Consider the following 27,929-nt stretch of genomic DNA (forward strand, 5'->3'; position numbering starts at 1 on the left):
ATAGTTGACCCTACCACAAACACTGCGAGTGCTTCAGTGTAAAATTCAACCAAGTGACGTGTACTATAATGCTCCGTCTTAATTATGCACGCCTCTGAAACGGCGTTAAGACGCTCAGACATGCCTGCGTTCTCACTTCCACACCCCCATTTCAATCGACCAACCCCTGTCACCACCCACAAATGGCGTGTACTGTCACTCATTCTGGTGGGGCGTCTTTATACATGGGGCGATCGTTTCACGATCGCATGGACTAGTTAGCGCACGCGCACTGTGATGCATACGCATGTTCACATTGCGAACCATCGCCAGCTAGGAGCGAACGCATCCTAGCGAACAAGTCTGAATCTGGCCCCTAGTTCTGCTCTGTAGTGAGTTCGGAACTTGGATTTAAAAACCAAACCCAAACCAAATCTGAACCAAAACACTTCACAGTGGTTTTGCCAAAACCAAAGTACAAAGATGAATTAGAAGAACCCAACCAAAACCAATTCCCGGGGGTCCACGCACATCTCTAATGATTTTATTTTTATTTCAGAGTTGAATCACAGGTAATTGTGGTGGTAGTTCTAGCTGTAATAACCGATTTTGTTTATAACATATGTCAATTTAAGCATTTTCTTATTTACTTACTGTTTATATTGAACTCACCCATTATTGCAGCTGTAGGCAGCTATTGAGCCAAAATCAGTTCCTGTTAATTGTACTTCTCCATTTCGAATCTGCTCAGCAGCCCCGCAGGTCACTTCTAAAGAAACAATAGTTTTGTTTCTATCACATTACCAGATGCCAACATTATTAATTTTATTAAGAATACATTTATGGTTTATGATTTTCTACTTTGACTGAATCAACCTAGACTCCTTTATTTGTTTATGACAAAGGTATGCTATATATCAATAGAGATGAGCGGGTTCGGAATTTAGAGATCCAAACCCACCCGAATTTAGCAGATCCGAGTCGGATCCAAGCTGGCTCGGATGTTCCCGCCTTACTCGGATCTCTCAAATCGAGGCAAAACCGTAGAGACGAAAGCTCGTGGCTCGCAAGCTTTCGTCTCTATATATAAGGGATGCTGGCGGGTGCCATTTCACTCCGGCTGTGGAGACTGAATAGGGAGGGTGTGCAGTGTAGGGCTAGGGAGAGGTGATGTGCTGTTCTGTCTGCTGTGTCCTGGGTTGGTGCTGATCCATTCTGGGCTGTTGTTGTGCTGTCTGCTGTGTCCATCTGGGCTGTTGCTGATCCATCTGTGCTGGTGCTGTCTGCTGTGCTGTCTGCTATGTCCAACTGGGCCCAAGTTCTGAACCCCCCCCAAAAAATATATTTTTTGTGTAATATATATTTGTCTGTGTGCGTGTTAGGCTTAACCGCACAAGATCTAGCAAGTCGGCAATGCAACCTATTGCTGCCTGACTCCAGTCATCATCAATCTGTGCTCTGGGCTCAAGTTGTGGACCGGCAAAAAAAAAATACAGTGTATTTTTTTGTCAATTTTTTTTCTGTGTGCGCACGACTGCACGTGTGTGAATTTTGTAACCACACCTTGGCTACACTATTGGTGCTTGTGACACTGCTTCAAGACAGTAGAAAATATAGAGGGCTGTCACATGACAGGAGAGCAAGGCCAAGAAACACATGTTGTAGCTGCCACCAGCAGTGCAAGGCCATCAACATCCTCGTCCTCTATGAAGGTTCATTTCCCAGGGCTTAAGTCACACCTTCTATATGGCAAAGCTACTTTTGCTGAAGTTAAGAAAAAAAAATTGAATGGAAATTTTCCTTTAGATAAACAAAAATTTGTCAATATGCCATTCACTACACGAAGTGGCAAGGAAAGGATAAGGCCTTGGCCTTTCTTTATGAAGACTGCTGTTTCTGATTCTGATAGCCCTTCAGGAAAAAACAACTGTGTGCTCTGAGAAATCTAAATCACAAATTCCAGAGGAGAGTGCAAGTGTGTCCGTGGTTGCCATGTGTGAGCTAGACCTAAATACTAGTGTACTGGAGGATCCTCCAAGTTCCAAAATTTGTGTGCCCTCTGTAAATGTGGTGAAGGGCAGTCAACATCTTGCAGACGTAGTCAGTGAGGATGCTTCTGTGGAATTGCACATGGCGGAGGATATTTTGGTAGTTGAAGGTGCTAAGGATGATGAGGATGTTTATGATGAAGATGTTGGTGATGAGGATGTTGATGCCGAGGATGTCCTTTGTGTAAGTAAGGCAACAGCTGTTGCCCATGGATTGAAAAAGCCAAAGCCCATTGTTGTCATGCTGGGGCAAGAGAAAAAAAAATCCACTTCTCACGTGTGGAATTACTTCCACCCCAATCCGGACAGCAGTTGTCAAGCCATATGTAACCATTGCAAAGCAAGAGTGAGTAGAGGGAGGGACCTAAACTACCTAGGAACCTCCTCCTTGTTACTTCACTTGGAGCGCATTAATGAAATATCAAAGTGTATGTTGCCAAGTACCAAAACTCAAAATGTAACAAGTCCATTGTCACCTACCTGCTCCCTCTCTGTGGGATTCAAGCGCCTTTAATCTCCAACACCAACACCTGCATCATCATCAACATCCTCATTCGTGATCGGAAGTGATTTAAAAAAACAATTGACTATTAAACAGTCCTTTGATAGAGGAAGTAAGTTTAACAGCTGTCACCGAGTTTCACAACGGATCACTGATGCCATGATGGCTGTGCTAGTATTAGATGGTGAAATAATAAAAAATGAGGATGATAGTATGGAGGAAGTGCAAAAGGAGGATGAGGGGGAAATTTGTGTCTTATCTGACGCTAATGTGGACGTTGATGATAAGGATGTGGTTTGCGTAAATCAGCCACCAGTGGCAGCAGTTCTTGCTAATGATAAAAAGAAAGCCAGAAAAGCAATGTCTTGGGTGTGGAATTATTTTAATCTAAATTCTAACAACAGTTTTGAAGGCACCTGTTCTATTTGTAAAGCCAAAGTTAGCAGAGGAAGGAACGTAAACCATCTAGGCACCTCCTCCCTGTTACGTCATTTGCAGCGAGTTCATGCAATTTGTTTAACAAAATTATAATTTGTAAATTAATAAAAAGCAGTCCAGTATCAGCTACCAGCAGTTTGGACCAGCACATGCAATCTCCACCACCAACACCCTCATCATCAACCTCCTCAATAATTGAAGGTAGTCCTTCCAAAAATTGTTTTGTGGGGGCCCAAACAAACCAAGGAGTTCAGCCACGAAAGTGTCAGTCCTAGTGGCTAAAGTGCTTGGTTTGTTAAACTGTGCATGTCCTTTTTAATATCCCACATAAGAGTGGGTGGGAGGGACAATTCCATCTTGGACCTCTTTACTTTACATTTGGCACAATTTGGGGCATTGCCGACAGACATTATTACGGTTTATTAAATTGCCATCCTGTCTGCCACTGCTGTGTGGCAATGTTTCATAGATGTCCTAGATTTTTTTAAACTGCTGTTCGTTTCTGCTGCTGCTCTGTTGCTTACTTTAGCCAGCCAGCTCGCTGCAGCCTTTGGCCTGTATTGGTGAAAAATAGTGAAATCAACATTGTGAGCTGTGAGATGGTTAAAAATGCCTAGAAATGCCTGAAAATGATTTACTAAGGTTAATAATACTGTAAGAACAAAAACAGGCCCAAATTATTTGGTTTTAGCTGTTTATATAATTTTTGGGAAAAAATACAGATCCAAAACCAAAACCTAAAAACAAAACACCAAGGAAAAAAATCCAAAACCAGATTCAGATCCAAAACCAGGGGAGATCCAGATCCAAAACCAAAACACGGGGGTCGGCGCACATCTCTATATATCAACTATTTGAGTGAGACCAGGTCAAGGTACTCAATAAATCCAGAATCAGACAGCATATGATCTATAATCTCTTCAGAAAATATAGTTGTAATCATGCTAAACTGAAATGTTGTATGTACATTGTACATAGAACTAATAAAATCCTAACAATGTTGAACACATACTGTATCAGTGGATTAACATCACACTTTTTTAAGGATAATGTTCCAATTTTATTACACAGGTTTAGGATTCCCCAAAGCATACAAATAACATTATTTTGTGAAGGGTGAAGGTGGTTGTGACGGCCTATGTAGCCCCCCCAGTGTCTTACAACCCTGCTATTCAGCCCGTCCCAATATGGTATACTTTTTACAGCCTGTTTCTGCTTTCCTGTGTATTGGACCTTAATAGGACCTTATATCAAGGAGTCTGACCATGTTGTGTTACTGTGTGTAATATGTAATTCCCATGGCGGGAAATAGTCCCTACTGTATATACAAGTGTTTGTGCTTATCAGTGTATTATATCTCTAAAGCCTGATATTTACGTATAAGATGCATATGACATATGTAATACTGTAATGTGTGGTAAGGAGGCAGGGGGGAGAAATTCCCCCCCTTCCACTGGAATGTACAGGCAGCCTGGCATCTGTGTATGCCTGTTGATATCCCCATAGGAAGTTACAAAGCTGATAACCCCCACAGCCCCCCTCTCTCTAAGCTCTAGACAGGAAGCTATAGCCAACTGAATGGCATGTGACATCACAAATGACTATGAGGGGTTAACAGTGACTGGTTTTATTGCCTTGATATGCTGAATCCCCTTGTCAATGTGATGGAGTGGTCTTTGTCCAAAGGGGTCCTGTGTCAGACAGCTTGGCACCGGAATCCTCACCTCTGGAGTGAGGTAATGGTGGGTACACACTACACTATATGCTCCCTGAGCGATATCGTGTAGTGTTGTCCCCGGCAGGCTGTGCTCAATGTCGTTCATGACATTGAGCACAGCCGCTGAACGATATCATTAACGATATCGTTCAGCGCCGGGCTCTCTCCCCCATTCCCTGACATGCAGCAACCTGACGAGATCGTCAGGTTGGCCTGCATGTCAGCCCGATGAACGATAATGACGAACGACCCGCGGGAACTCACGTCGTCGTTATCGTTCATCTTTTTGGGGTTAAAAATGGACGATAAAGTGGACGACTGAACGATAACGATATTGTTATCGTTCAGTCATCCACTTTATCGCCCAGTGTGTACGCACCTTAAGACATGATCTCTAACTGTATAGAGGATTCAAATCACCCAATAGCAGAGCTCAGGGGTGTCACCTCTTGGTGGGAAATAGCAAACTTAGGTATTAGGCAGGGAGTTCTGACCTGAGACCTGAGGTTTGTGGAGGTCCTACCCTAAGTGGCAGGACCAAGGCTGGACACAAAGGAGTCGGGAGATCCTGCCAGTCTGCCATCCAGGGACGGAGAGGCCATTTTCTGGAGAAGCGTGGAGCCACACAGCAACCTTGTACAAGTGTGGTGTCCCCAGCCCAGATGGGTAAGCCGGACGGTATAGCTGCCCACCTTTCTAACACTAAAGGGTCCCCCGCTATAGGGACATGTGTCTGGGTTCCCCAAAGTTAGCTAATACTATTGGCATTTCTGTATATATTGTACAATAGTGTGTAGTTGCTGTTTTTACATGTAGAAGTAGTGATATGTAAAATAAAGGTATCGTTATACCTTTGGTATTGTGCCGTTTCCTGTGCGATCTAAAGGGACTCATAAAGGAAGGGGTAAAGTTTTTTTGAATCCGCACAGGAATAAATAGAAAATGAATTTGTTAATATACCCATCCTATTATCAATATATTTATTGTCCTATCATAGACTTTGTATTAAATTACCTTGTGGCTGGTGGTGCACCACGGGAAAAAGGTCAATATATAGTTATATTGTGTGTAGAATCAAAGAATGATTCTAAAGCAGAAGATTTCCCTTTTAGGTGCACTAATTGTCCGACAAAATTTGTCTAAAACTTAACTTTTAATAATTAAATAAGTAAATGAACAATAAATGGACTCCATAATACACACAAAAAAAGAAAGAAGGACATACAAAATTCCTTAAACATAAAAATACTCGCACAGCCAGCTTATAAGCATGTTGTTGCGGTATTAATCTGAATAGGGACAAACTAATAATGTTGTCCTCTATATTCAATAAAAACTCTGTATTATATATAAACCTATCAGTTTAGGTAAAATACTTTCATATATCTAGATTGTAATGTATTCATTCAAGGTTTATTTAGAACAAAAAATGGTGAATTTGAATAACCATTACCCTAATTATTGGACTCATAATTCTCCTGTAGCCAAGACAAGATATAATATTACTTTCTGTCTCAATCTCATAAATACATTCGGGAAAGGTTATTTTGCTGCATAATATCACATCTATTTAAATTGCCCCATGTAGCCTTATAATTAAACCCTGATTAGGTCATTTAAACCTTGGTGCCTCCTCCACCAATTCTCTTCAAAATTCAGTGCACAAAAGAACAATGAAAATGTACAACATCATCAGTCATATACTGATAACAATACCCTATTCCTAAAATAGCCTCTTATATTGCTATATCATATCTTATATATAGTACACAGTTAATGCATTCACAAGGTTTATAAAGTGTCAATAAAAGAATTCCCCTACCATAAATGTGAAAATTATTAGGTAGTGATAAAACACATATATAATCTCTATTATAAAGTTGTGCAATTGTGTACACAATTAAATATGATAAGCTCGTGTAGAAGACAAGGAAATATTAATATGTAATAGATGGCTCTGCCCTATTGGAGGAAGACCTCTCACCCCTTATCTGTTTACCATTGGTATTGAACAGACAAGAGGGAAAGTGAGACCCCCTAGGTGCAGAGTGAGAAATCAGTGGAGAGAATAGAAGCCGGTTTCTACTTTCCCTGCAAACACCGGCAACCCCCTGTTGTGAGTACACAGTGCAGGGCGGATTGACCGGTGAAAGCAGGATGAGAGCGCCGGCTGAGGTACCTGTTAGCAGGGCTGTGTCATGGGGGAGGTGTGCGGGAGCTCAGTCCCTAGCCGCAGCACGTGAGCCGTCCAATTTGCCGGTCACCTGTACAACATCAGAGCCTCTGATGTGAACAAGCTTTGTAGTGAAACGCGCGTCATCAGAACGAGCCGCCTCACCGGACCTCCGTATGTTGTACAGGTGACCGGCAAATTGGACGGCTCACGCACTGCGGCTAGGGACTGAGCTCCCGCACACCTCCCCCATGACACAGCCCTGCTAACAGGTACCTCAGCCGGCGCTCTCATCCCGCTTTCACCGGTCAATCCGCCCTGCACTGTGTACTCACAACAGGGGGTTGCCGGTGTTTGCAGGGAAAGTAGAAACCGGCTTCTATTCTCTCCACTGATTTCTCGCTCTGCACCTAGGGGGTCTCACTTTCCCTCTTGTCTGTTCAATACCAATGGTAAACAGATAAGGGGTGAGAGATCTTCCTCCAATAGGGCAGAGCCATCTGTTACATATTGATATTTCCTTGTCTTCTACATGAGCTTATCATATTTAATTGTGTACACAATTGCACAACTTTATAATAGAGGTTATATATGTGTTTTATCACTACCTAATAATTTTCACATTTATGGTAGGGGAATTCTTTTATTGACACTTTATAAACTGGTGAATGCATTAACTGTGTACTATATATAAGATATGATATAGCAATATAAGAGGCTATTTTAGGAATAGGGTATTGTTATCAGTATATGACTGATGATGTTGTACATTTTCATTGTTCTTTTGTGCACTGAATTTTGAAGAGAATTGGCGGAGGAGGCACCAAGGTTTAAATGACCTAAGCAGGGTTTAATTATAAGGCTACATGGGGCAATTTAAATAGATGTGATATTATGCAGCAAAATAACCTTTCCCGAATGTATTTATGAGATTGAGACAGAAAGTAATATTATATCTTGTCTTGGCTACAGTAGAATTATGAGTCCAATAATTAGGGTAATGGTTATTCAAATTCACCTTTTTTTGTTCTAAATAAACCTTGAATGAATACATTACAATCTAGATATATGAAAGTATTTTACCTAAACTGATAGGTTTATATATAATAGAGTTTTTATTGAATATAGAGGACAACATTATTAGTTTGTCCCTATTCAGATTAATACCGCAACAACATGCTTATAAGCTGGCTGCGCGAGTATTTTTATGTTTAAGGAATTTTGTATGTCCTTCTTTCTTTTTTTGTGTGTATTATGGAGTCCATTTATTGTTCATTTAATTATTTAATCATTAAAAGTTAAGTTTTAGACAAATTTTTGTCGGACAATGAGTTCACCTAAAAGGGGACTCATAAAGGACCTGGGGTACTGTGCGAGATTCTCAAGGCGGTATACGGCGAAAGGGCGAAAATAACGCACGCATAAACCCGGGATCCTCACAGTGGTATCCTGCACTGGCACTGAGCACCAATGCTATGCTGTAAGGGTAAATGATCTGCTTATTTTCTAAAATAATCTCTTATCTTGCTTTAGTATTCTGTAGCTCAGAGCTACAGAATACTGTACTAAAGCAAGATAAGAGATTATCTACTAGCTCCTCTATTACATGTCATTTCTTCCAGACATTGCCTCTTCCATCCATTGTATCCTTTGTAGTGCTCTCATGATGGCTGCCTCACCGGGCACCTTTGTGGATCAGAGGAATAACCTTTGAAACTGATCTACACCCAAATCAGCTTTCTGCATTTTCTGCAAATCTAAAAATCTGTATTATGTTCATGTTTTCTGTAAAGCACCTTGAGTTCTACTGGAAAAAAGCACTATATAAAAAAATAATAATAATAATTATTATAATTATTATTATTATTTATACAGACACAGCAGCTACACACACAGAGGTCCAGCTGTATTTAGAAAGAAGAGAGTGTGCTGTCCCACAGTTCTGCTCCTTGGGATGTAATCAGGAAGCCGATGGTTGAAATGCCAACTGCCAGCTTCCCGACAGTGAAAGCCTGGCATGGGACTAATGATAGGCGTCTAAATACTGAAGCCTATCATTAGCCCCATTCCAAAATCCCGACGCCCGGCATACTGAACGTAGGTAAGCCGGGCATCGGGAGCTCATAGTCGTGGGGGGGAGGGTTAGATTTAGGGACTCCCTGGGGGACTTAGGGTCAGGCACCCCCCCGGGAGGGTTAGGGTTAGGCTAGGGGAAGGGGGAGTTAGGGTCAGACACCATGGGGGGGTTAGAGTCTGGCACCCCCCCAGGAGGGTTAGGTTTAGGGTGCGGCGAGGGGGGGTTAGGTTTAGGCACCCCTGGGGGGAGGTTAGGGTTAGGCATTAGGGGGTGGTTAGGGTTAGGCACCCCTAAGGGAGGGTTAGGGGGGATAGGGAAGGGTTAGGGTAGTTACTCACCTCAGTCATGATCTTCATCTGCCAGCCTTCCGACTTTGGGGTTTCATCTGCCTGGCTGAGGCCCGGTGGTCATACATTCCGATTCCCTGCTCTTTGCATGGGCTGCAGCAGCAACAGTTAATGGAGGAGATGTGGTAAACATATTACGTGGAAGTCTTATGACATATAAAGGACACATGTGGACATCTGATAGGCATATAATGGGCATGGGAGCCTGACAATATGGGGAGGAGGTCTGGTGGCATGTGGGTGGGGTAGTCTAATGGCATGTGGGGCAGTCTGAAGGGAAATTTTACAGCAAGTTGGGTGAGTCTGATGGCATGAGGAGAAAATCTGATGGTATGTGCAGTTATATAAGAAGGTCTCATGACATTTGGTAGGTTTGAAGTGATTGTTAGGCACATGTAGTCTGATGGGCATAAGGGGCATATGAGGTCACCTGATGGGCATTTAAGGGTCTTGGGAGGGTTTCTCATAACATGTAAGGGGCAAATAGGGAGGTCTGGTGGGCATGTAGTGAGGTCTGATGGCATGTGGATGGATCTAATGGGAAAGTAAGGAGCATGTGGAGGGGACTGATGATATGTAAAGTTCATGCTCACCTGTTTCTGATGGCATATGTGGATGTCTGATGGCATGTAAATGAAAAATATGAAGGTCAGATGGGCATGAAGAGAGGGCTGATGGGTATGTGTAGATGTCTGATAAGCATGTGGCTGTTATTTAGTTTTAAATTATTGCTGGTTTAAAACAATGGGCAGACTCGTAATTGGACCAATGCCTGCATCTTGCAGGCTATTACATCTCTCTCTAGTGTCGGAATGTCACAAAAATGTGGGAGATATGTACTGTTAATTCTGGTTTGATACAGCTTCCCCAGAGGTGCAGAGTCTATTGGAGCACTTGGCTTCATCAGGGACCATGCAAAAAGGTTTGATGCTTCACTTCAGAAACCCCACAGGTTACAATTCTGCTCCAGTTGTCATCACAGGGAGAATGAAGAGAGATAGTGAAGAGGTGTGAGACACAATGGAGTAGTTATATGTAGGACTGTGAAGGAGGCACTGTGTTTCAATGAACAGAAGACAGGAAGGAGGTGAAGTGAGACATTAGACTCCAGATGAGGGCAGTAGCTTGAATCTGTTATGTTCTGGGTTGTTTGTGGACCCGGGGTGGTAGCAGGAGCGATCACTGAAGCAGATTTGAAAATAAAACTAGGATTTTTAATAAGTGCTTGAGTAGACATATAATGTGGCAGTAAATAAAAGTCCAGGAATATATAAATGTGCACAAGAGTTCTGTGGTGGGAGTAAAAGAGTTAATGTCCAAGTAGAAACAATTAGAGCTGTCTAGGTGTGCAGGTAGTGAAACTGAAAGTAATCAAGCCAGGTATGCAGGTAGTGAACTGAAAATAAACAAGCCAGGTATGCAGGTAGTGAACTGAAGCGCAGGATGTCAGCAGGCTCAGGCACTCAGGTATGGGCAAGGGTGATGGAGGAAGCGGGGTAGTCCAGTGGGAGCTAGGAGCTGACAGGCAGACTGGCAGACAGCGAATTCACAGGAACAGAATAAGCACAGAGAACTCCCTCTCAGCTAGGCTGAGATACACGTTGCACTGGCAAAGAAGGAAGGCACTGACCCTTCCTAAATACCCCATGCCGTGCTGTTACTGGCTGGAGGGAACATGTGACTCACCAGGATTGGCCAGCCGCATCACATGGCCAGAAGGCAAGATGGCGGTGCCCATGCCAAACGGAATGGAGACGCCACCAGGCCTTACCAGCGCAGAGTGACAACAGGCCTGCACAACAACGCGCGCAGCCAAAGCCCCCCGCCAGACACCAGCTCCACCACCAGACAGCCCGCACCACAATGACCTCACAGGTAACACTCGCCTAGCGCCATGCTGAAATACCCTGGCCGTGACAGTACCCCCCCCTTTTGGGGTGGCCTCAGGACACTCATCAGGCTTCTCCGGATGGGCGGAATGGAATCTCCTGATGAGCATGGGAGCGTGAACATCACGAGCATCGGTCCAGCAATGTTCCTCTGGACCGTAACCTTTCCAGTCCTGCAAATACTGTAGATGACCTCTGCGTAGACGAGAGTCCAAGATCTGGGTGACCTCAAACTCAACTCCTCTCTCTGTCTGGACTCGAGGAGAAGCAGGTAGAGTATTATGGAACTTATTCAGGACCAGGGGTTTTAATAAGGAAATATGGAAGGAATTAGGGATTTTTAGTTATGGGGGTAACTGTAGACGATAGGCCACTGGATTAATGACTTCTGTTATGGTGAAGGGACCAATGAAGCGTGGTGCAAATTTCATAGAAGGAACCCTCAGACAAAGATTCCAGGTGGACAACCAGACCTGGCTTCCAACTTGCATGCGTGGAACTATTCTACGCTTCTTATCAGCCTGGGTCTTATAGCGAGAGGATGCCTTCAACAACTCAGACCTTACTTGAGTCCAGATGGCAGCAAAATTCCGCAACGTGTCCTCCACGGACGGAACATCGAAAACAGGCAGGCTTCGGAATTCAGGAACACGAGGATGAAGGCCATATACAACCTGAAAAGGCGTTTGATTAGTTGACGAGTGGTAGGAAGCATTATGTGCAAACTCAGCCCATGGCAGCAAGGCAGCCCAATTGTCCTGGGAAGTTGACATAAAAATTCTTAAGAAAGTCTCTAGATCTTGATTAACTCTCTTGGAGGAGCCGTTGCTTTGCGGATGGTAGGCCGTGGAAAAGTTTAACTTCACTTGAAGAACAGAACACAAAGCCCTCCAGAATTTTGCAGCAAACTGCACACCACAGTCAGAGACAATTTCAGCAGGAAGGCCATGTAGACGAAATATGTGTTGGACAAACAACTGTGCCAGGTCAGGGGCAGAAGGTAACTTCTTCAACGGTATATAATGGACCATCTTAGAAAATTGGTCTATTACAACCCAGATAGTGTTGAAACCTTGAGAGACTGGCAGGTCTGTGACGAAATCCATGGAGAGATGCATCCATGGACGTGATGGTGTAGGTAATGGAAGCGATTCCCCAGCTGGAGCTTGTTGTGATGATTTATGCTGGGCACAGGAGGAGCAGGAAGAGATGAACTCCATTATATCTGCCTTCATAGAAGGCCACCAATAGTGTCTTTTCAGGAACTCCGAGGTCTTCCAAGTGCCTGAGTGCCCTGCGAAGCGAGAGGAATGTGCCCAAGTGAGAAGCTGCTTCCTTAATTCCGGGGCCACAAATGATTTTCCCGTAGGAGGCCGAACTTGTAATGCGGCGAAAACTCTTGATTCCAAGACAGGGGTATTGCTTTGATTTTCAGATTGATCATCACAGAGGAGAGATCTCGATAGGGCATCAGCCCTCTGATTAAGTGCTCCAGACCGGAAGGTCAGGGTGAACTGAAACCTTGCAAAGAATATTGCCCAGCGGGCCAAACGAGGACTCACACATTGGCGGTTTTTGAGAAATAGGAGATTTCTATGGTCTGTAAATACAGTAAATGGAAACTTGGTGCCTTCTAGCAAATATCTCTATTCCTTCAACGCCAACTTTACAGCTAGTAGTTCTTGCTCACCTATGGCGTACTTCCTATCGGCAGGTGAGAATTTTTTAGAAAAGAACCCACACGGATGGACTCGGTTGTCCTCATAACGTTGAGACAAGACTGCTCCCACAGCTTCAGATGATGCATCTACTTCCAACAAAAAAGGCCTGTCCAGATCTGGTTGTCGAAGAACTGTTGCTGAGATAAAGGCCTGTTTTAGAAGATGAAAGGCAGACTCTGCCTCAGGTGACCATTGGGCAGGATTAGCACCTTTGCGGGTCAAGGCTGTAATGGGAGCCAGCAGTGTAGAAAATCCCTTAATGAAGCGGCTATAATAATTGGTGAAGCCCAACAATCTCTGGATGGTCTTCAGTGTCTGAGGTCGGGTCCAATCCAGAATTGCTTGTACCTTCTTGGGGTCCATTTCTAAACTGGAGCCAGATATTACATAGCCGAGAAAAGGTACACTGGGCACTCCAAAGACGCACTTCTCCAGTTTGCAGTAAAGGTGGTTTTCTCTCAAATGGGTCAGAACTTCTTTAACATGTTCTTGATATTTAGCCTCAGAGGGTGAAAAAATCAGTATGTCATCCAGATAGACAACAACCGAAACATATAACAGATCCCGGAAAATCTCATTAACAAAACTTTGAAAGACAGCAGGGGCATTACACAATCCAAAAGGCATTACTAAATATTCGAATGTCCATCTCTGGTATTAAAAGCGGTCTTCCATTCATCGCCAGCTCGGATACGAATGAGGTTGTAAGCCCCTCTCAGATCTAATTTAGAAAAAATGACAGAACTCTATCAAACAACTCAGTAATCAGGGAAAGAGGGTATCGATTCTTTACAGTAATGTCATTAAGGCCTCGATAATCGATACATGGTCTTAGACCACCATCCTTCTTGCCAACGAAGAAGAACCCAGCTCCGGCAGGTGAAGTAGAGGGGCGAATGAACCCCTTTGCCAGGTTGTCCTGGATGTACTCGGTCATGGCTTGAGTCTCAGGCAAGGACAGCGGATAGGTACGACCACGAGGTGGTATCTTATCAGGTATCAATTCAATTGGACAGTCCCATTCCCTATGAGGGGGTAAGATATTTGCTTGTTGCTCAGAGAACACATCGGCAAACATCTGATATTCCTTGGGAATGGCAGAAGAAACTAATGGAACTGTCTTCCTCACAGGTCGAATTTTTGGATGACAGGATTTCTGACAGTCCATACCCCATGACAGAATCTGCATAGAACTCCAATCAATCATGGGATTCTGTTGACGTAACCAGGGTAGACCAAGAACAATTTCTTGAGAGGCCTCTGATATCACCAGGATTTTTAAGGACTCAGAATGAAGTGCCCCAATTCGGACCAATACTGGTTAAGTCTCTTTGGTGACTATCCCGTTAGTTAGAGGGCGTCCGTCTATAGAGGTCAGAGAGATGGCATGGTTGAGAGACAAACAAGGAATCTGAAATTTATCTATGAAACTAGACGTTATGAAATTTCCGGCTGCTCCCGAGTCAAGTAGAGTAGTAGCAAAGACAGGTTTGGGTTTAAGATCCAAGGCTAGGGTAATCGTGAAATCTTTAATTTTTGGAGATGGGTTCATAACTCCTAACTTGATGTCTCCAGGGTCAGTTAGGATTTGGCATTTCCCTGTTTACGGGGGCAGGAGATCAGCAGGTGACCGGACTCTCCGCAGTACAGACAGAGGTTCTTTTGCATTCTTCTCTGATGTTCTTCTTTGGAGAGGTGTGTATGATTCACCTGCATAGGCTCCTCTTCAGTAGGAGAAGGAATGGGTCGGGTAGAAATGGAGGGGGTAAATGACCTTTGCCGGTCAGTTCTGTTTTTTTCAGCCTGACGTTCCCTGAAGCGTAGGTCAACTTTGATACACAACGAAATCATGTCGTTCAGATTAGTAGGAAGCTCTCGAGTGACTAGGTCATCCTTTAGTCGGTCTGACAACCCATGCCAGAAGGCTGAGGTGAGGGCTTCCTCATTCCATTTGAGCTCTGATGCTAAAATTTGAAATTGCACGGCATATTGACTGACAGGACGGACCCCTTGTCTCAGTGTCATGATGTTTGATGATGCTGATACAGTACGCCCAGGTTCATCGAAAATCCTCCTGAAGGATGACACAAAGCCTGCATAATTATTCAGCAGCGGATCTGAGCGCTCCCAGAGTGGGGAAGCCCATTCCAAGGCCTGGCCGGATAACAGAGAGACTATATAAGCCACTTTAGTTCTTGCAGTTAGAAAGTTGTCAGGCTGCAGGGTAAAATTTATGTCACACTGATTTAGGAATCCTCGGCAGAGTTTAGAGTTGCCGTCAAATTTACTTGGTAAAGGAAGATGTAAGTGGGGAGATGATCTGCCTCCTGTATTCCCAGACGCTAAAGCGGATGTTGATGCTGGTACTCCAGGGGTAGAAAAGGAAGTTTGCAAACTATCCTGTCGCTTGGACATCTCTTGCAGAAATTGAGCCATCTGATGCTGCATGTTTTCCAGATTCTCTAAACGACCAGAAATGCACTGGAACAAATCCACTCCTGACTCCTGATCCGTGGCCGGCTCCATGGGGCCAGTGCAAACTGTTATGTTCTGGGTTGTTTGTGGACCCGGGGTGGTAGCAGGAGCGATCACAGAAGCAGATTTGAAAATAAAACTAGGATTTTTAATAAGTGCTTGAGTAGACATATAATGTGGCAGTAAATAAAAGTCCAGGAATATATAAATGTGCACAAGAGTTCTGTGGTGGGAGTAAAAGAGTTAATGTCCAAGTAGAAACAATTAGAGCTGTCCAGGTGTGCAGGTAGTGAAACTGAAAGTAATCAAGCCAGGTATGCAGGTAGTGAACTGAAAATATACAAGCCAGGTATGCAGGTAGTGAACTGAAGCGCAGGATGTCAGCAGGCTCAGGCACTCAGGTATGGGCAAGGGTGATGGAGGAAGCGGGGTAGTCCAGTGGGAGCTAGGAGCTGACAGGCAGACTGGCAGACAGCGAATTCACAGGAACAAGATAAGCACAGAGAACTCCCTCTCAGCTAGGCTTAGATACACGTTGCACTGGCAAAGAAGGAAGGCACTGACCCTTCCTAAATACCCCATGCCGTGTTGTTACTGGCTGGAGGGAACATGTGACTCACCAGGATTGGCCAGCCGCATCACATGGCCAGAAGGCAAGATGGCGGTGCCCATGCCAAACGGAATGGAGACGCCACCAGGCCTTACCAGCGCAGAGTGACAACAGGCCCGCACAACAACGCGCGCAGCCAAAGCCCCCCACCAGACACCAGCTCCGCCACCAGACAGCCCGCGCCACAATGACCTCACAGGTAACACTCGCCTAGCGCCATGCTGAAATACCCTGGCCATGACAGAATCCAGTAGCTAGGGAGAGGATACTGCATGCTTCATGATAGTGTTTAATAAATATGGAACTCAGGCACCCTGAATACTGTAAGGCACACAGCTGCAGAATCCTGGATCACGAGATTCACAACAACTGTAACCGAACCCCAGATGACTAAAGCTTGAGCAGACACATAGTGTAGGTTATGAACTGGAGCTCAGGAGACACACTGTAGTATAGAGGACTGTATATAAAGACACTAGAGATCAGATTTCTAGAGGTCACACAGGAGGGGAGAAAAGACACTACAGCCAACACTCGGGAGTGGTTATAGAATACTAGAATAAAACACATTAGAGTAGCAACAGAATATTGGAGAATAGTGCACTAGGATAATGATCAAATACTTGAGCCAGAACATGGTAGCGATGATTAGGACATTGGACCATGGCACACAGATGTAACAACAGAATACTGGAGCACTATGAAAATAGAGCTCAACACACAGGAGTACACAGGCATCCAATGCAATTAGAAAATCAGCAACCCACAAGACATTGGACTGTAATCTGATTTTAGCCCACTTCACTTGCTAGAGAGAGAGGACTGCCATTGGCCGAGCTGATCACCTGACTGGAGTTTACAAAAGAGTGACCAGTGTCGCTACTCATGGCTATAGGAAAGATGGTGACCCACACTGCTATTTTCCGACTGTGCTTTCATGGCCCAATTGATTTTGCCTCGAAGGCCACTAATACTCCAGACTTACAGTAGGTTTCACACTTAACAGTGCTCATTTATAGTTCAGCTTTCAATGAGGAGACCAAACAGAACTCCAACACTCCATGCTGCAATTCATCTTAAGAAATGAGCAGCAGCATCAGGTAGTCAAAGCTACAGGCAGGAGAGAGGCCCCATCATGAGCTCTTAATCAGATTCTCATTACACACTAACGGATCCAGACAATGACAGAGCAGCCTCTGCCCTCCAAGTTTCTTAACTGGCATACAATGTACTAAGGTCACTTACAAACTCCAGGTCCTCACAGTCTACTTCATGATATAAAGACACAAAACACACTCCCACTTTATCATACACTCATTTCATAGGGTAATATTAGGGAACTATTTCAGACATTTAGCCATTAATAATGCAACTATTGTCCTGAATTCACAATTTACCAAACCATTTAACTACATTATGCAGAGCCTATAGCTGTACCTGCAGTTGGGAGGCGACTAAGACACTCCGAAAGTGTAGCATAATATTTTATTATTTGAAGTTTGCATGGCAGATGCAGCAAAAAACTACTCAAAGTGTACTAGAGATGCTGGGCTGATACTTTAGCGGCGGCTCCGTCGTGCGCATGCGCTCTGGGCCACCATCGACCCAGTTGCGAGCGCTCAGCGCTTGCGACCGGGTCTGAATCAGGCCCAGAGTGTATGTGTTCAAAATATTGTCATACTGTTAGTGGAAATGCAGTGTATTCGTTAAAAATATTGTGACACTGTAGTTGCAGTGCAGTGTGTTATTCTTTTCTTATTCATAAATAATCTTGTGACACTATAAGTGGCAGTGCAGTGTGTTATTCTTTTTGATAAATCATCTTGTGACACTAAGTGGTAGTGCAATATGTTACTCTTATTCATAAATTATCTTGTGACACTGTAAGTGGCAGTGCAGTGTGTTATTCTTTTCTTATTCATAAAATAATCATGTGACACTGTAGGTCATTGATACCGCAGTGTAATATTTAAAATTGCCACAAATTGACATGTGTGCTGTACCCCACTTCATTTGTGTTTGTTGATATGGAGAATGATCAGTTGAGACTTGAGAAGAGAGCAGGAACCACATACTAGTGCTGGAGCTGCTGCCAGTGCCACCAGTTATGACGATACTAGTCCATCTACATCATGTACTAAAGCAGATGCCCAAGGGCATACAGGGCTTAAGTCAGGGGATCTAAAATCAAGAAGCAATATTTTACAGTGGTAGAGAAGAAAACATCAAACGGAAAGTTAGCTGCAGAAAGACATAAAATTGGCAATATGCCAGTTTCACCACATGAAGTGGCAAGGAAAGGCTAAGGCCTTGGCCTTTATTTATGACTGGTGGTTCTGCCCCTTATGATGATGTACAGTAAGCACAAGTGAACATGCTGACATAGAAATTGAAGATGCTTCTGTGGAAGTGCACCAGGATGAGGATATTTGTGTAGCTGACGCTAATGAGGATGTTGATGATGAGGATGTTGATGATGTTGTTTGTGTAAATTAGGCACCAGTGGATGAATCAGTTGTTGCCCATGATAAAGAAAAGCTCATTGTCATGGCTAGGCACAAGACAAAAAAACTTGGTTGTGTTGACTCAGCTGCATCACCAGTGGAGTTTTTTGGGAAAGTTTAGTTTTCTCTCGGCAGATGTACTTGCTGGAGAAACTGAAGGAGAAGCCACCACTGCATCATATGCCACTTGAGCTGACAATTTGCTTACCAACAGCTCTCTTCAGATCTGTGTCCATTGGGAAGAAAGACACAACGTCTATGCAGCGGGCATAGTGCTCAATGATTCTCAAGAAAGATGCAACGTAAGACTTAAACCTTAAATCTTGCACTTGCTCTGTTCGGCTTGTCCACATATCTGTGGTTAAGTGGACAGTGGGTACAACGACATTTTGGAGGCCACTAATTAAGTTTTTTTTAATATCCCTGTACAGGTTGGGAAATGCTTTTCTAGTGAAGTGGAATCTTTGCAAAGAATTGTTTAACAGTCAATTGTTTTTTGAAAGCACTATTAGTAGTCTTCCTTGTCCCCTTCTGGGATGAAAATCCACTCCCACCAGCAGCAGGCATAGCACTCAAGGATTTTTTTATGCAAGGACTGATGTGAATGAGAAAATTTTTTTTTGTAAATGCCTCCCCTCCTCCCCTCCCTCATAAATTTGCTTCAAAATCAAATCAAAATAAATTTACTACCAATCAACCCTTCCTGTCCCTGCCTTCAACTACAAACATATTCCAACTCACTCAGGCCTCTTGAATAATAAAAACATTTGTTTTCTGATGTGCCATGTTGGAAGTTGAACTACAACTTGTTTGTGCCACCCACTGCTGCCACTTAGCTTAGTCAGCTAGCTAGCTTGGTGCAAATTTTGGGCCTAAACCAGATTAAATCTATATTATGAGCTGTGAGGTGGTCAAAATTGACTGGAAATGAGTGGAAATTAATGTTATTGAGGTTAATAATACTGTAGGAACAACAACAAAAAAATGATGTGATTTTAGCAGATTTGATCAATTTTTGAAAGAAAAAAAAAACATAGATCCAAAACCAAAACAAGCAAGGGGTGGTTTTGGCAAAACCAAATCCAGATCCACAACACAAGGAGATTCAGATCCAAAACCAAAACATGGGGGTTGGTGCACACCTGTAATTTGCATGCTAAGGGGTTTATTTAATAAATGTCGGCTTTTCAACGCTGCCAATAATTAGCATTTTGCCTGCAAAATTTAAAATCGAAATTCTATTAAGTGTTAAAAAAAAATAGTATTATGCTAAATTTCAGATAAAATCACTTCGTCAAAGATCCTCTCTTAGAACCCTAGATGCCCATACTAAACAATTAGATATTCAAAAAGATAATATCTGATTGGTTACTGCATTTTTTACTTAATTGCAGGCAACTATAGGCATGTGCCAATAGGCTTTAGGGTGTGTTCAAGCACTGCCTAATGTCAGATGTCATCTCCATGCTTCTAAGAAAGTTACCAGTACTGATAGCATTCTGATGAGGTGACTGTCAGTGAGTGAAATAATCAATTACTTACAAGACGTAGCAGTAATTGTGGATATTGTTATGATATGATAATGAGAGGGGGGATTGATGAAATTAAAATTGTGCTAGACATGTCTCTTGGTGCAGAGTACCCCTCTCAAAATCTCCCTGCATACACACCTTAATCTGCGCATGGCAGTGCAGGTGACAATTAATATTTGTTATTCTCTTGCTGTAAGACACTGGTGATAAAAGCATTGTGGGATTCCAAAGAAACTTGTAGTGCTTCAGGGGCCAATTCATTGTAGTGCCGCCATTAATTATGTATCTGACTCACTGGCGATGGGTACAATACTACCGGATACAATTCAATATTGCTCTGGCACAGGGACAGCTGCTCTGCAAACCCTAACAGTACTGATTCTGCCTCTAATTAGTAGTAGCAACAGAATTTTACTCCACCGGGATTGACCCGGCAATGTTACTGCTCATCTGTGAACTGAGCTCACATGTGTGCATTGCTGGAGGAAGGAGAAGGACTCTAGCAACTAACTCCTTCTGAAGATGATTGTAGGTTCTATCAGTCAAATGACGAAAACTTTCAGTTCTCGGTATCAGATGAAAGAAAGTCCCCTTACTAGTGCATGGGGATGGTGTGCCACATCAGGGATAAAAGGAAAGCAGGAGAAATCAGTGATATTTCCTGTGTTTCCTTTATATTGAATCATCCAGTTATTTCATTCTTTCAAAAGTAGGTGAAAAATAATCTTTTTACCTACTTTAAGAACTGATGAATGTGCCCCTCAGTGCCTACATTTTCCATAGGATTATATTGTCCGGGGAGTTTCAGCAGTTTTGTAACATACGGTATATGGTAGATCATAGTGAGTACTGCTATCCAGGGCCATAGGAAGGAGTGCGCTCATAGTGCCCTGGCCCACAGCCCCTGCATCTGGGGAGCAGGATGCCTGGAACAGCACCCTGTATCCAGTAGTGCAGCCTTAGTGCTGCTCAGTGTGTCCAAAGGAAGTCCGAACATTTAATGATGAGAGTAGCTCTATGGTCACTCAGAATTTCCATCAGATGTAAGCCACCGTAGCCTTAACCACTGTGTACAAATTCACAATCACATGCTCAGACACGCCCCTGCAATGGTCACGACAAGCATGCTTTTGACTCGCCACTACTCGTTTCCTCCAACAAATGGTCACTACCTATCAATCACTCTGCGTTCAAGCCATCACTAAGCCATCACAACGCACGTTCAGTGTTGCTCATAGGCATGCACAGTACAAAATAAAAACGCTGATTTGAGCAAACATTCAGCTCTGAATCAGGCCCGTTCTCCTGAGAATGTTACATTTGTAATACATTTTTTTGTTTATTGAAGCTCTTACACTGACTCACTTTTACAAAATTCAGTGATGCCTGACCAAACAAAACCTTCTTGGCATTGAATGTTTGGAGGTAGAAATGGGTCATATCTGTATCCTGAGATGCACTTGTAGTTGATATATGATCCCACTGGATAATACTTGATAAAAGGAATCTCAATAATCTGGGCAAATTCAGGAATCGGAGGGTGTGGGCAGCTTCCTGTTAAAAACATTAAATATATAAATTAGCATTACAATATATAATGGCACTGTAACATTTTATATACTGTAGCTACTAAATGAATGCAATATGAAAGAAAAACTGGGTAAACAAGTTTCCATTTGTTTATCTTCCAAAACCATTCAAATTATATTAATAAAAAACTTAAAAAAAAAATGTATACAAACAATACAATATAAAAAGTTTCAAACAGACAGTACAGCGATAAAAATCATACAGTTGCCCTTAAAAGTGTGGATAAAAGGTAGGAGAGTAATTGGGGTACTGTATATTTACTAAAGGTTGGTTTTGTTTTTATGGATATTTTTCCATTAATTTTTAAAGGCAAAACTGATGAAAAAAAATTACCAACTTCAGAACAGTTTAGAGCATCAGACCAAATGACGATGTTTTTTAGTTAAAAGAATAGAAACCCCCGGATTTACTATGAGTCTGGTTTAGATCCTGCCGCAAAGCCACCCAAATAATAGACCTGCCTATGGCAGGCGATTTCATGTGAAGCACTACACATATCACTGTGATCTGCATAGGTTTCGTCTGAATAATATTATTAAAAAAGGTTAAAACTAAAAAAAAAAAAGTGTGTATTTCTCCCACAAATCAATAAGCTGCTCCAGGCCTCTGAGCTTAGGGCCTGATTCAGACCCATTTGCAAGGCTGCGTTCTCACGCAGCCTCCTGATGTTTGCAATCTGCGCATGCGTACAAGACGCAATGCGCGTGCGCGAACTAGTCCATGCGATTGTGAAAAATTTGCAGACTCACCGCAAGCATGAGTGACAGGACGTGCCATTTGTGGGTGGTGACATTGGGTGGTCAATGGTAACTGGGGTGTGGTGGTGTGAACGCAGGCATGTCTGTGCATTGGAACGCCATTTAATGGGCGTGCATAATTAAGATGCATCGTCAGCGTACACGTCACATGGCTGAATTACACACAGCAGCACTCGCAGTGCTTGTGATATGGTATGGTCAGCCACAAGTGCTTCGTATGGGTCCGATGTTACCGATTATTTAATACACTTCCTGGAGATGACATTTTGTTACTAAGGGAAAAGTGGGCGTCTTGTGTCAGGCTGGTGGGCATCTAAATACTTACCGCGATTGCACAGCAAGACATAGTGGGCGTGCTAATGTCTTGCTAGCGATCGCAGGATTTTCATACTTTGGCTGCTGATGGCTGCGTGTGAACCCTAGCGAAAGAGACTGAATCAGGCCCTTAGGTTGGCAGAAGAAGGGTTCAATACTGGAGATATGCCAGCGGGACACTCAGCATGGGGTCACCCTGCCATTTTTTGACAACCGGTCCTAAGCTGGTCAGTCCAGAGCTGGAATTCCTAGGGAAGTGGAGACCCCCCAGAAAAAGGCGTCCTCGCTCCTCAAGGACAACCAGCCCTGAGATAAGGAAGGGTGAGATCCAAAAGAGTGGAGTACCTTGCCCATGAAGATTTTTGTCTAGGGAAGTGGAGGGTAAATCAGGAGATGTACTGGGAAGAGAGGAGTAGGGAGGTCAGAAGGCATTAAGGGGGGAATTCAATTAGGCACAAGTTTGGTATAACGAGGCAAATTCACTGCAAAGTTGTTTTGCAAATTACATTTGCAATCCACTTCCAAATCTTTAATTTAAGGTAAAAATGTTGGGACTTGCTTCAGAAACCATTGGATACCCACCCTAATGACTACTTAGGTTTTTGGAAGTTTTCAATTAGCCTAATTGGGCCAATAATTACATGTAATTTTTGGGGTGAAATAAAATAAGTGGCCTCAAAATAAGCTTTTTCGCTAAATAATGCACCCCAAATGTAATGAAAGTATTTATTTTAACTAAAAATAATTGCTTTTTTTTATAAAGTTGGCTCAAATTACCCCAAAAGCATCTTTTTCTATTTTTTTGCATTTTCCGTTTAATTCCTTTGTAATTAAAGGAAATTCCACAGCTTTTTATATTACTATGTATATATGAAACCAGCGCTATAATCCCAGTAACAAGTATTAAAAATAGATGGATGGTTTATATTATAAACTTTATAATAAACAAGCTAAACATTTATTAGCATTAATTGTATTACTATACTTTTTAAGCAAAAAATTCATTTATCAGCTATTTGACACCTTTTAAAAGTGTACAGTACTTTCCTTATGCCCTCTTACAGTCTTCTATATGATTCTGCTAACAAAGTTGTCACTTTTTTATGCTATTTGCCCTGTTTGCATTTTGGACAACACTCTAACTGCAAGTAGTGCAAATTGGCATTTCTAATTAAATTGTGCATATCTCGGGTGTGCGCAGAAAGGTGAAGTGTGCGAATTTAAGGCAAAATGTGCGAGTTTATTGCCTTTTGCAAACTCGCACCTAACTGGATTCCCCCCTGTGAGTATGAGGAGGGCTAGTGGGTAAACAGATGAGCTTTCAGGGTATGTTTTAAACCAGTGGTTGCTAACCTTAATTGGGGTGTGAGATACTCGAGAAATATTAAACCTCCTGAAGAGTTACTAAAGTTGTATGGTGGTGTCTTGATGAATTCCGCTTTTCTTTTTTATGCCCATGATGGTTCCCTATATATTTGCTCTTTGTGTTTTTTTTGTTGTCATTCAAATGTTACAAAAAAAACCTGTAAAATTTTCTACAGCAGGAATTAAGCTTTATAAGTTCTGTTTGCACTCACACTGTAGGGCTCAATGCAGATTTTTATTAAAATAGATAATGTATAATTAGAGAATTAAAGCATCCAGTGTCCCCCCACACACAGATTTCACCATCCCATACAATATGATCAGTGAGATTAATGTGCAGTAAATAGCTACAGAAGTTTCCTGGGAGAGCTAATTAATCACAGAACACCTCATTTTCTTCTGTAGTGTGTCCACGTTAAGTGGTCTAACAACTCACTTTGTAATACTACAGGCTCTTATTCTGTGGAAATAAGTGCTGGGCGGGAGTCACTAGCGGCACCGATGCCACGAGGGTGTGTGCATCAGAGGTCAATTCCTCTTCACTTCCTCATAGTTGACTCCGAGCTACCCAAATTGCAACCGCGAGCTACCTGTAGCTTGCGAGCTACGGGTTGGCGACCACTGTTTTAAACAATGCAGGCTGGAAGACAATTAAATAGGAAAGGAGTGAATTTCAGAGGTGAGGACCAGCATGGGAGATGATTTGGATGTGAAAGACATAGAGCAGAAAGGTGGAGAAAAGGAAGACCAGATATTCAGAGGTTGAAGCAGTCCAACCATGGTATGAAAAGAGCATGAATAAGAGATGTGGCAGCCTCCGGGCAGAAGAAGGGTTGAATACTGGAGATATGCCGGAGCTGACAAGATTAGAATATAGGTTTAATGTAAAGATAAAGGAGAGGGAGGAGTCATAATATTGTCAGATTGAACCAGAATTGTTTTCATAACTGTATTTTATCTCCTGTGCTATTGGATATTAAATCACTAAAAATATTGTCCAGTTATTTTTTTAAATTCTTTGATGTCTTGTAAAAATTTGCTGATGTCTTGTCTCCTCATAGCATTGTGATCGTTTCATCGATCTTCTGTATAAGTTTATGTCTTCAAATGGCAGAATATATTTAAGAGAACTTTAAGAAAAGAGAATTTCTAAAATGTTCTACCTTTCCAAATGGTGCATGATTGTTAATTGTAAATATGAAAGCCATCTTAGACTTATTTTGACCTCTACAATCAATTTAAAGCCACCATTAATAAAAGCTTTAATTTCTGATTTCTATAGACAAATGAAAGGATAAAAATTTTAGCTAAATTAGTACTTGGTGGGGCATTCAATTTGCATCTGAAGAGATAAATGAAAGAAGAAATGGAATACCTCTGATGGGCATTATAGATATTTGGAAATCTCATTTGGAATATGTACTGCAAGGACAAGAACTTTTATCATCTGCACTAGTGATCTTTTCATTATTTAGTATTCTAAATGACCCCTCATTGTACATTGTTACTCAAATAATTTTGATTAGTTCTCTGGGGGTGCTGCCTTTGACGATTATATAAATTATATTTAAACAAAGGAAGAGGAAAGCAGTTATCTTTGGTTACGCACAAATATTTAAACATAACTTTAATCTATATTCTTTTTTAATAGTAGGTTATAGATATCAGGGAAATAACAAAGAGTTTCTTAATAGGCAAAATAATTTCTTTAATCAGACAAGTCAGATAGATATTACCTAAATATGGGACAGTTTATACACAATCATACATCAGTGTATATCTAGTCTATTATTAAATTGATTGTTCACAATTTTTGACTCTGAACACACACACAGCACCAATCACAGCTCTTCCCCTTCTCAGTATAGGCCTTTGAACATTTTCAGCTCCAGGCCCATGTGGGCCCTAATCCGGCCCTGCTGACACACAGTGGACCTACTGTTAAAATTTTAATCACATATCTTTATGGATTAAGTACTGCCTCTGCTGTCTTGCAAACTTACATAAATTACATGTTCAAGGTGTTTAGTGGTAAATTTATTTATTTTAATATGGGCCTGTATCAGAGATGTACGCAAACCTAAAGGTTTACATACATCTCCAATATTTTGGGGTCTGCACATGTGCAGGACCCATTCTGTGCCCGTGCAGCACGGGTCCTGCGATCCCACTTGCAGATCCCCTAAGCAATAGCATGATTGACATGCTATGTTGTTTGGGGGGCGGAGCAGAGGTGTGTCTGAACGGCGTGTCGCCCCGTTTTCCCAGATGGAAGAGGCCATGGTCTGTATAGGTGGATGCAGAATTCATGGCCTCGCAGGCTGCAGAGAACCGGTCAGGCTGAGTAAATTTCAGCTAACGCAGCCTGGCCAATGAATCAACCGTCGCAACCAATGGTTGTGATGGTAATCCGAGGCAGCATCTACGGATACTGCACTCAAGTCGCAGATGGTGGTGTCTATTTCCTGCAGTCACTTCCTGCGGCATTGCATTTGAATTGGACGGTATTGCACAGCTGCTATCATGCTGCTATGCAACACCATATTACCCTCTATCTCTGAATCAGGCCATATGTGGGGCCAAATTATAACATAATGGATGTCCAAGATGACTTTACAGTTGGGAGCTGATTGGCTGGCACCTTATCACTATCTTATCACTTTTAACTCTGTCTCCTAACACTGCTTAGTAAATAGACCCCTTAATCAGTCAGCTTCTGTGAAGCTGCACTAAAAGGTGCTAAGATGCTTTGCCAGCTTCTGTTAGATCCCATTTACATTAGGGGTGAGCGGGTTCGGATTTCTGAAATCCGACCCCCCCCCCCCCGAGCCCCCCCAATCCGAGGCGAATCCGAGTCAGGCTCGACTTTTCCCGCCTGACTCGGATCTGAAATCGAGGCAAAACGTCATCATCCCGCCTTCCGGGTCTCGCGGGTTTTGGATTCTATATAAGGTGCCCGCGTCGGCGCCATTTTCTCACTCGGCTGTCGACAGTGAAGAGGGAGGGTGGGTGTTAGGGCTGGCTGGGCTATGTAGTGTAGTGTAGTGCAGTGTAGTGTCATGCTGTGCTGCGCTGTGCTGTTGTTGTCCATAGGGGCTGAGTCCACTCCTCCAAAGTCCATAGGGGCTGGCTGTGTTGTGCTGTGCGGCTGTTGTCCATAGGGGCTGTGTCCACTCCTCCAAAGTCCATAGAGGCTAGCTGGGCTGTATTGTGCAGTCAGTTGTCCATAGGGGCTGTGTCCACTCCAAAGTCCTGTGCAGTGTCCCAGTCCTAAAGGGGTGCTGTAGTGTTGTCCAGGGGGTGCTCTGTCCATCAGGGGTGCTCCTCCCAAGTGCAAAAAAAAAAAGGTTTTCTGTGTTTGTGAATTGTGTGCGCAGTAGCCGCACATGCATCAACAAAGTAGTGCTAAGCGTGCGCCTGTGTCATACGTAAAGGGCTGGCTGGCTTGACCGTTAAAGGGTGCTGTAACCCCCAAAGTGCACTCCAAACAAAATAAAAAAATATTTTCTGTGTTGGTGAATTGTGTGCACTGTGGCCGCATGTGCATCAACAAAGTAGCGACAAGCGTTCACCTGTGTCATAATTAAAGGGCCGGCTGGCTCGTCTGTAAAAGGGTGTTAAAGGTTTGAACATCTGGTCCGGACTGAAGGACGTGCCAACAATTTCTGACATGTCTACTGTCACTGCATATGATACTGTCACCACTGACAGAATGGTGGAGGAATTATTTTCTGTGTTTGTGAATTGTGTGCACTGTGGCTGCATGTGCATCAACAAAGGAGCAGCACCAAGCGTGCGCCTGTGTCATAAGTAAAGGGCCAGCTGGCTTGTCCGTTAAAGGGTGCTGTAACCCCCAAAGTGCACTCCAAAAAAAAAAATGTATTCTTAT

At 42.9% G+C, this 27,929-nt stretch overlaps 1 protein-coding gene across 1 annotated transcript in view; it reads right to left on the reverse strand.

Annotated features, from left to right (window-relative positions):
* Positions 1-27,929, reverse strand: part of LOC148516721 (beta-2-glycoprotein 1-like) — a 109,528-nt gene that overhangs the window by 14,812 nt on the left and 66,787 nt on the right. Inside the window, exons 8-9 of the mRNA XM_088479626.1 lie at positions 21,378-21,566; positions 652-748 (exon numbers count right to left, since the gene is read on the reverse strand). Of these exons, the coding sequence (XP_088335752.1) occupies positions 652-748; positions 21,378-21,566 (286 nt within the window). The remainder of the gene's footprint in view (positions 1-651; positions 749-21,377; positions 21,567-27,929) is intronic.

Source organism: Taudactylus pleione, unplaced genomic scaffold (assembly GCF_031769625.1).
Source record: "Taudactylus pleione unplaced genomic scaffold, aTauple2 ptg000242l, whole genome shotgun sequence".
Taxonomy (NCBI): domain Eukaryota; kingdom Metazoa; phylum Chordata; class Amphibia; order Anura; family Myobatrachidae; genus Taudactylus; species Taudactylus pleione.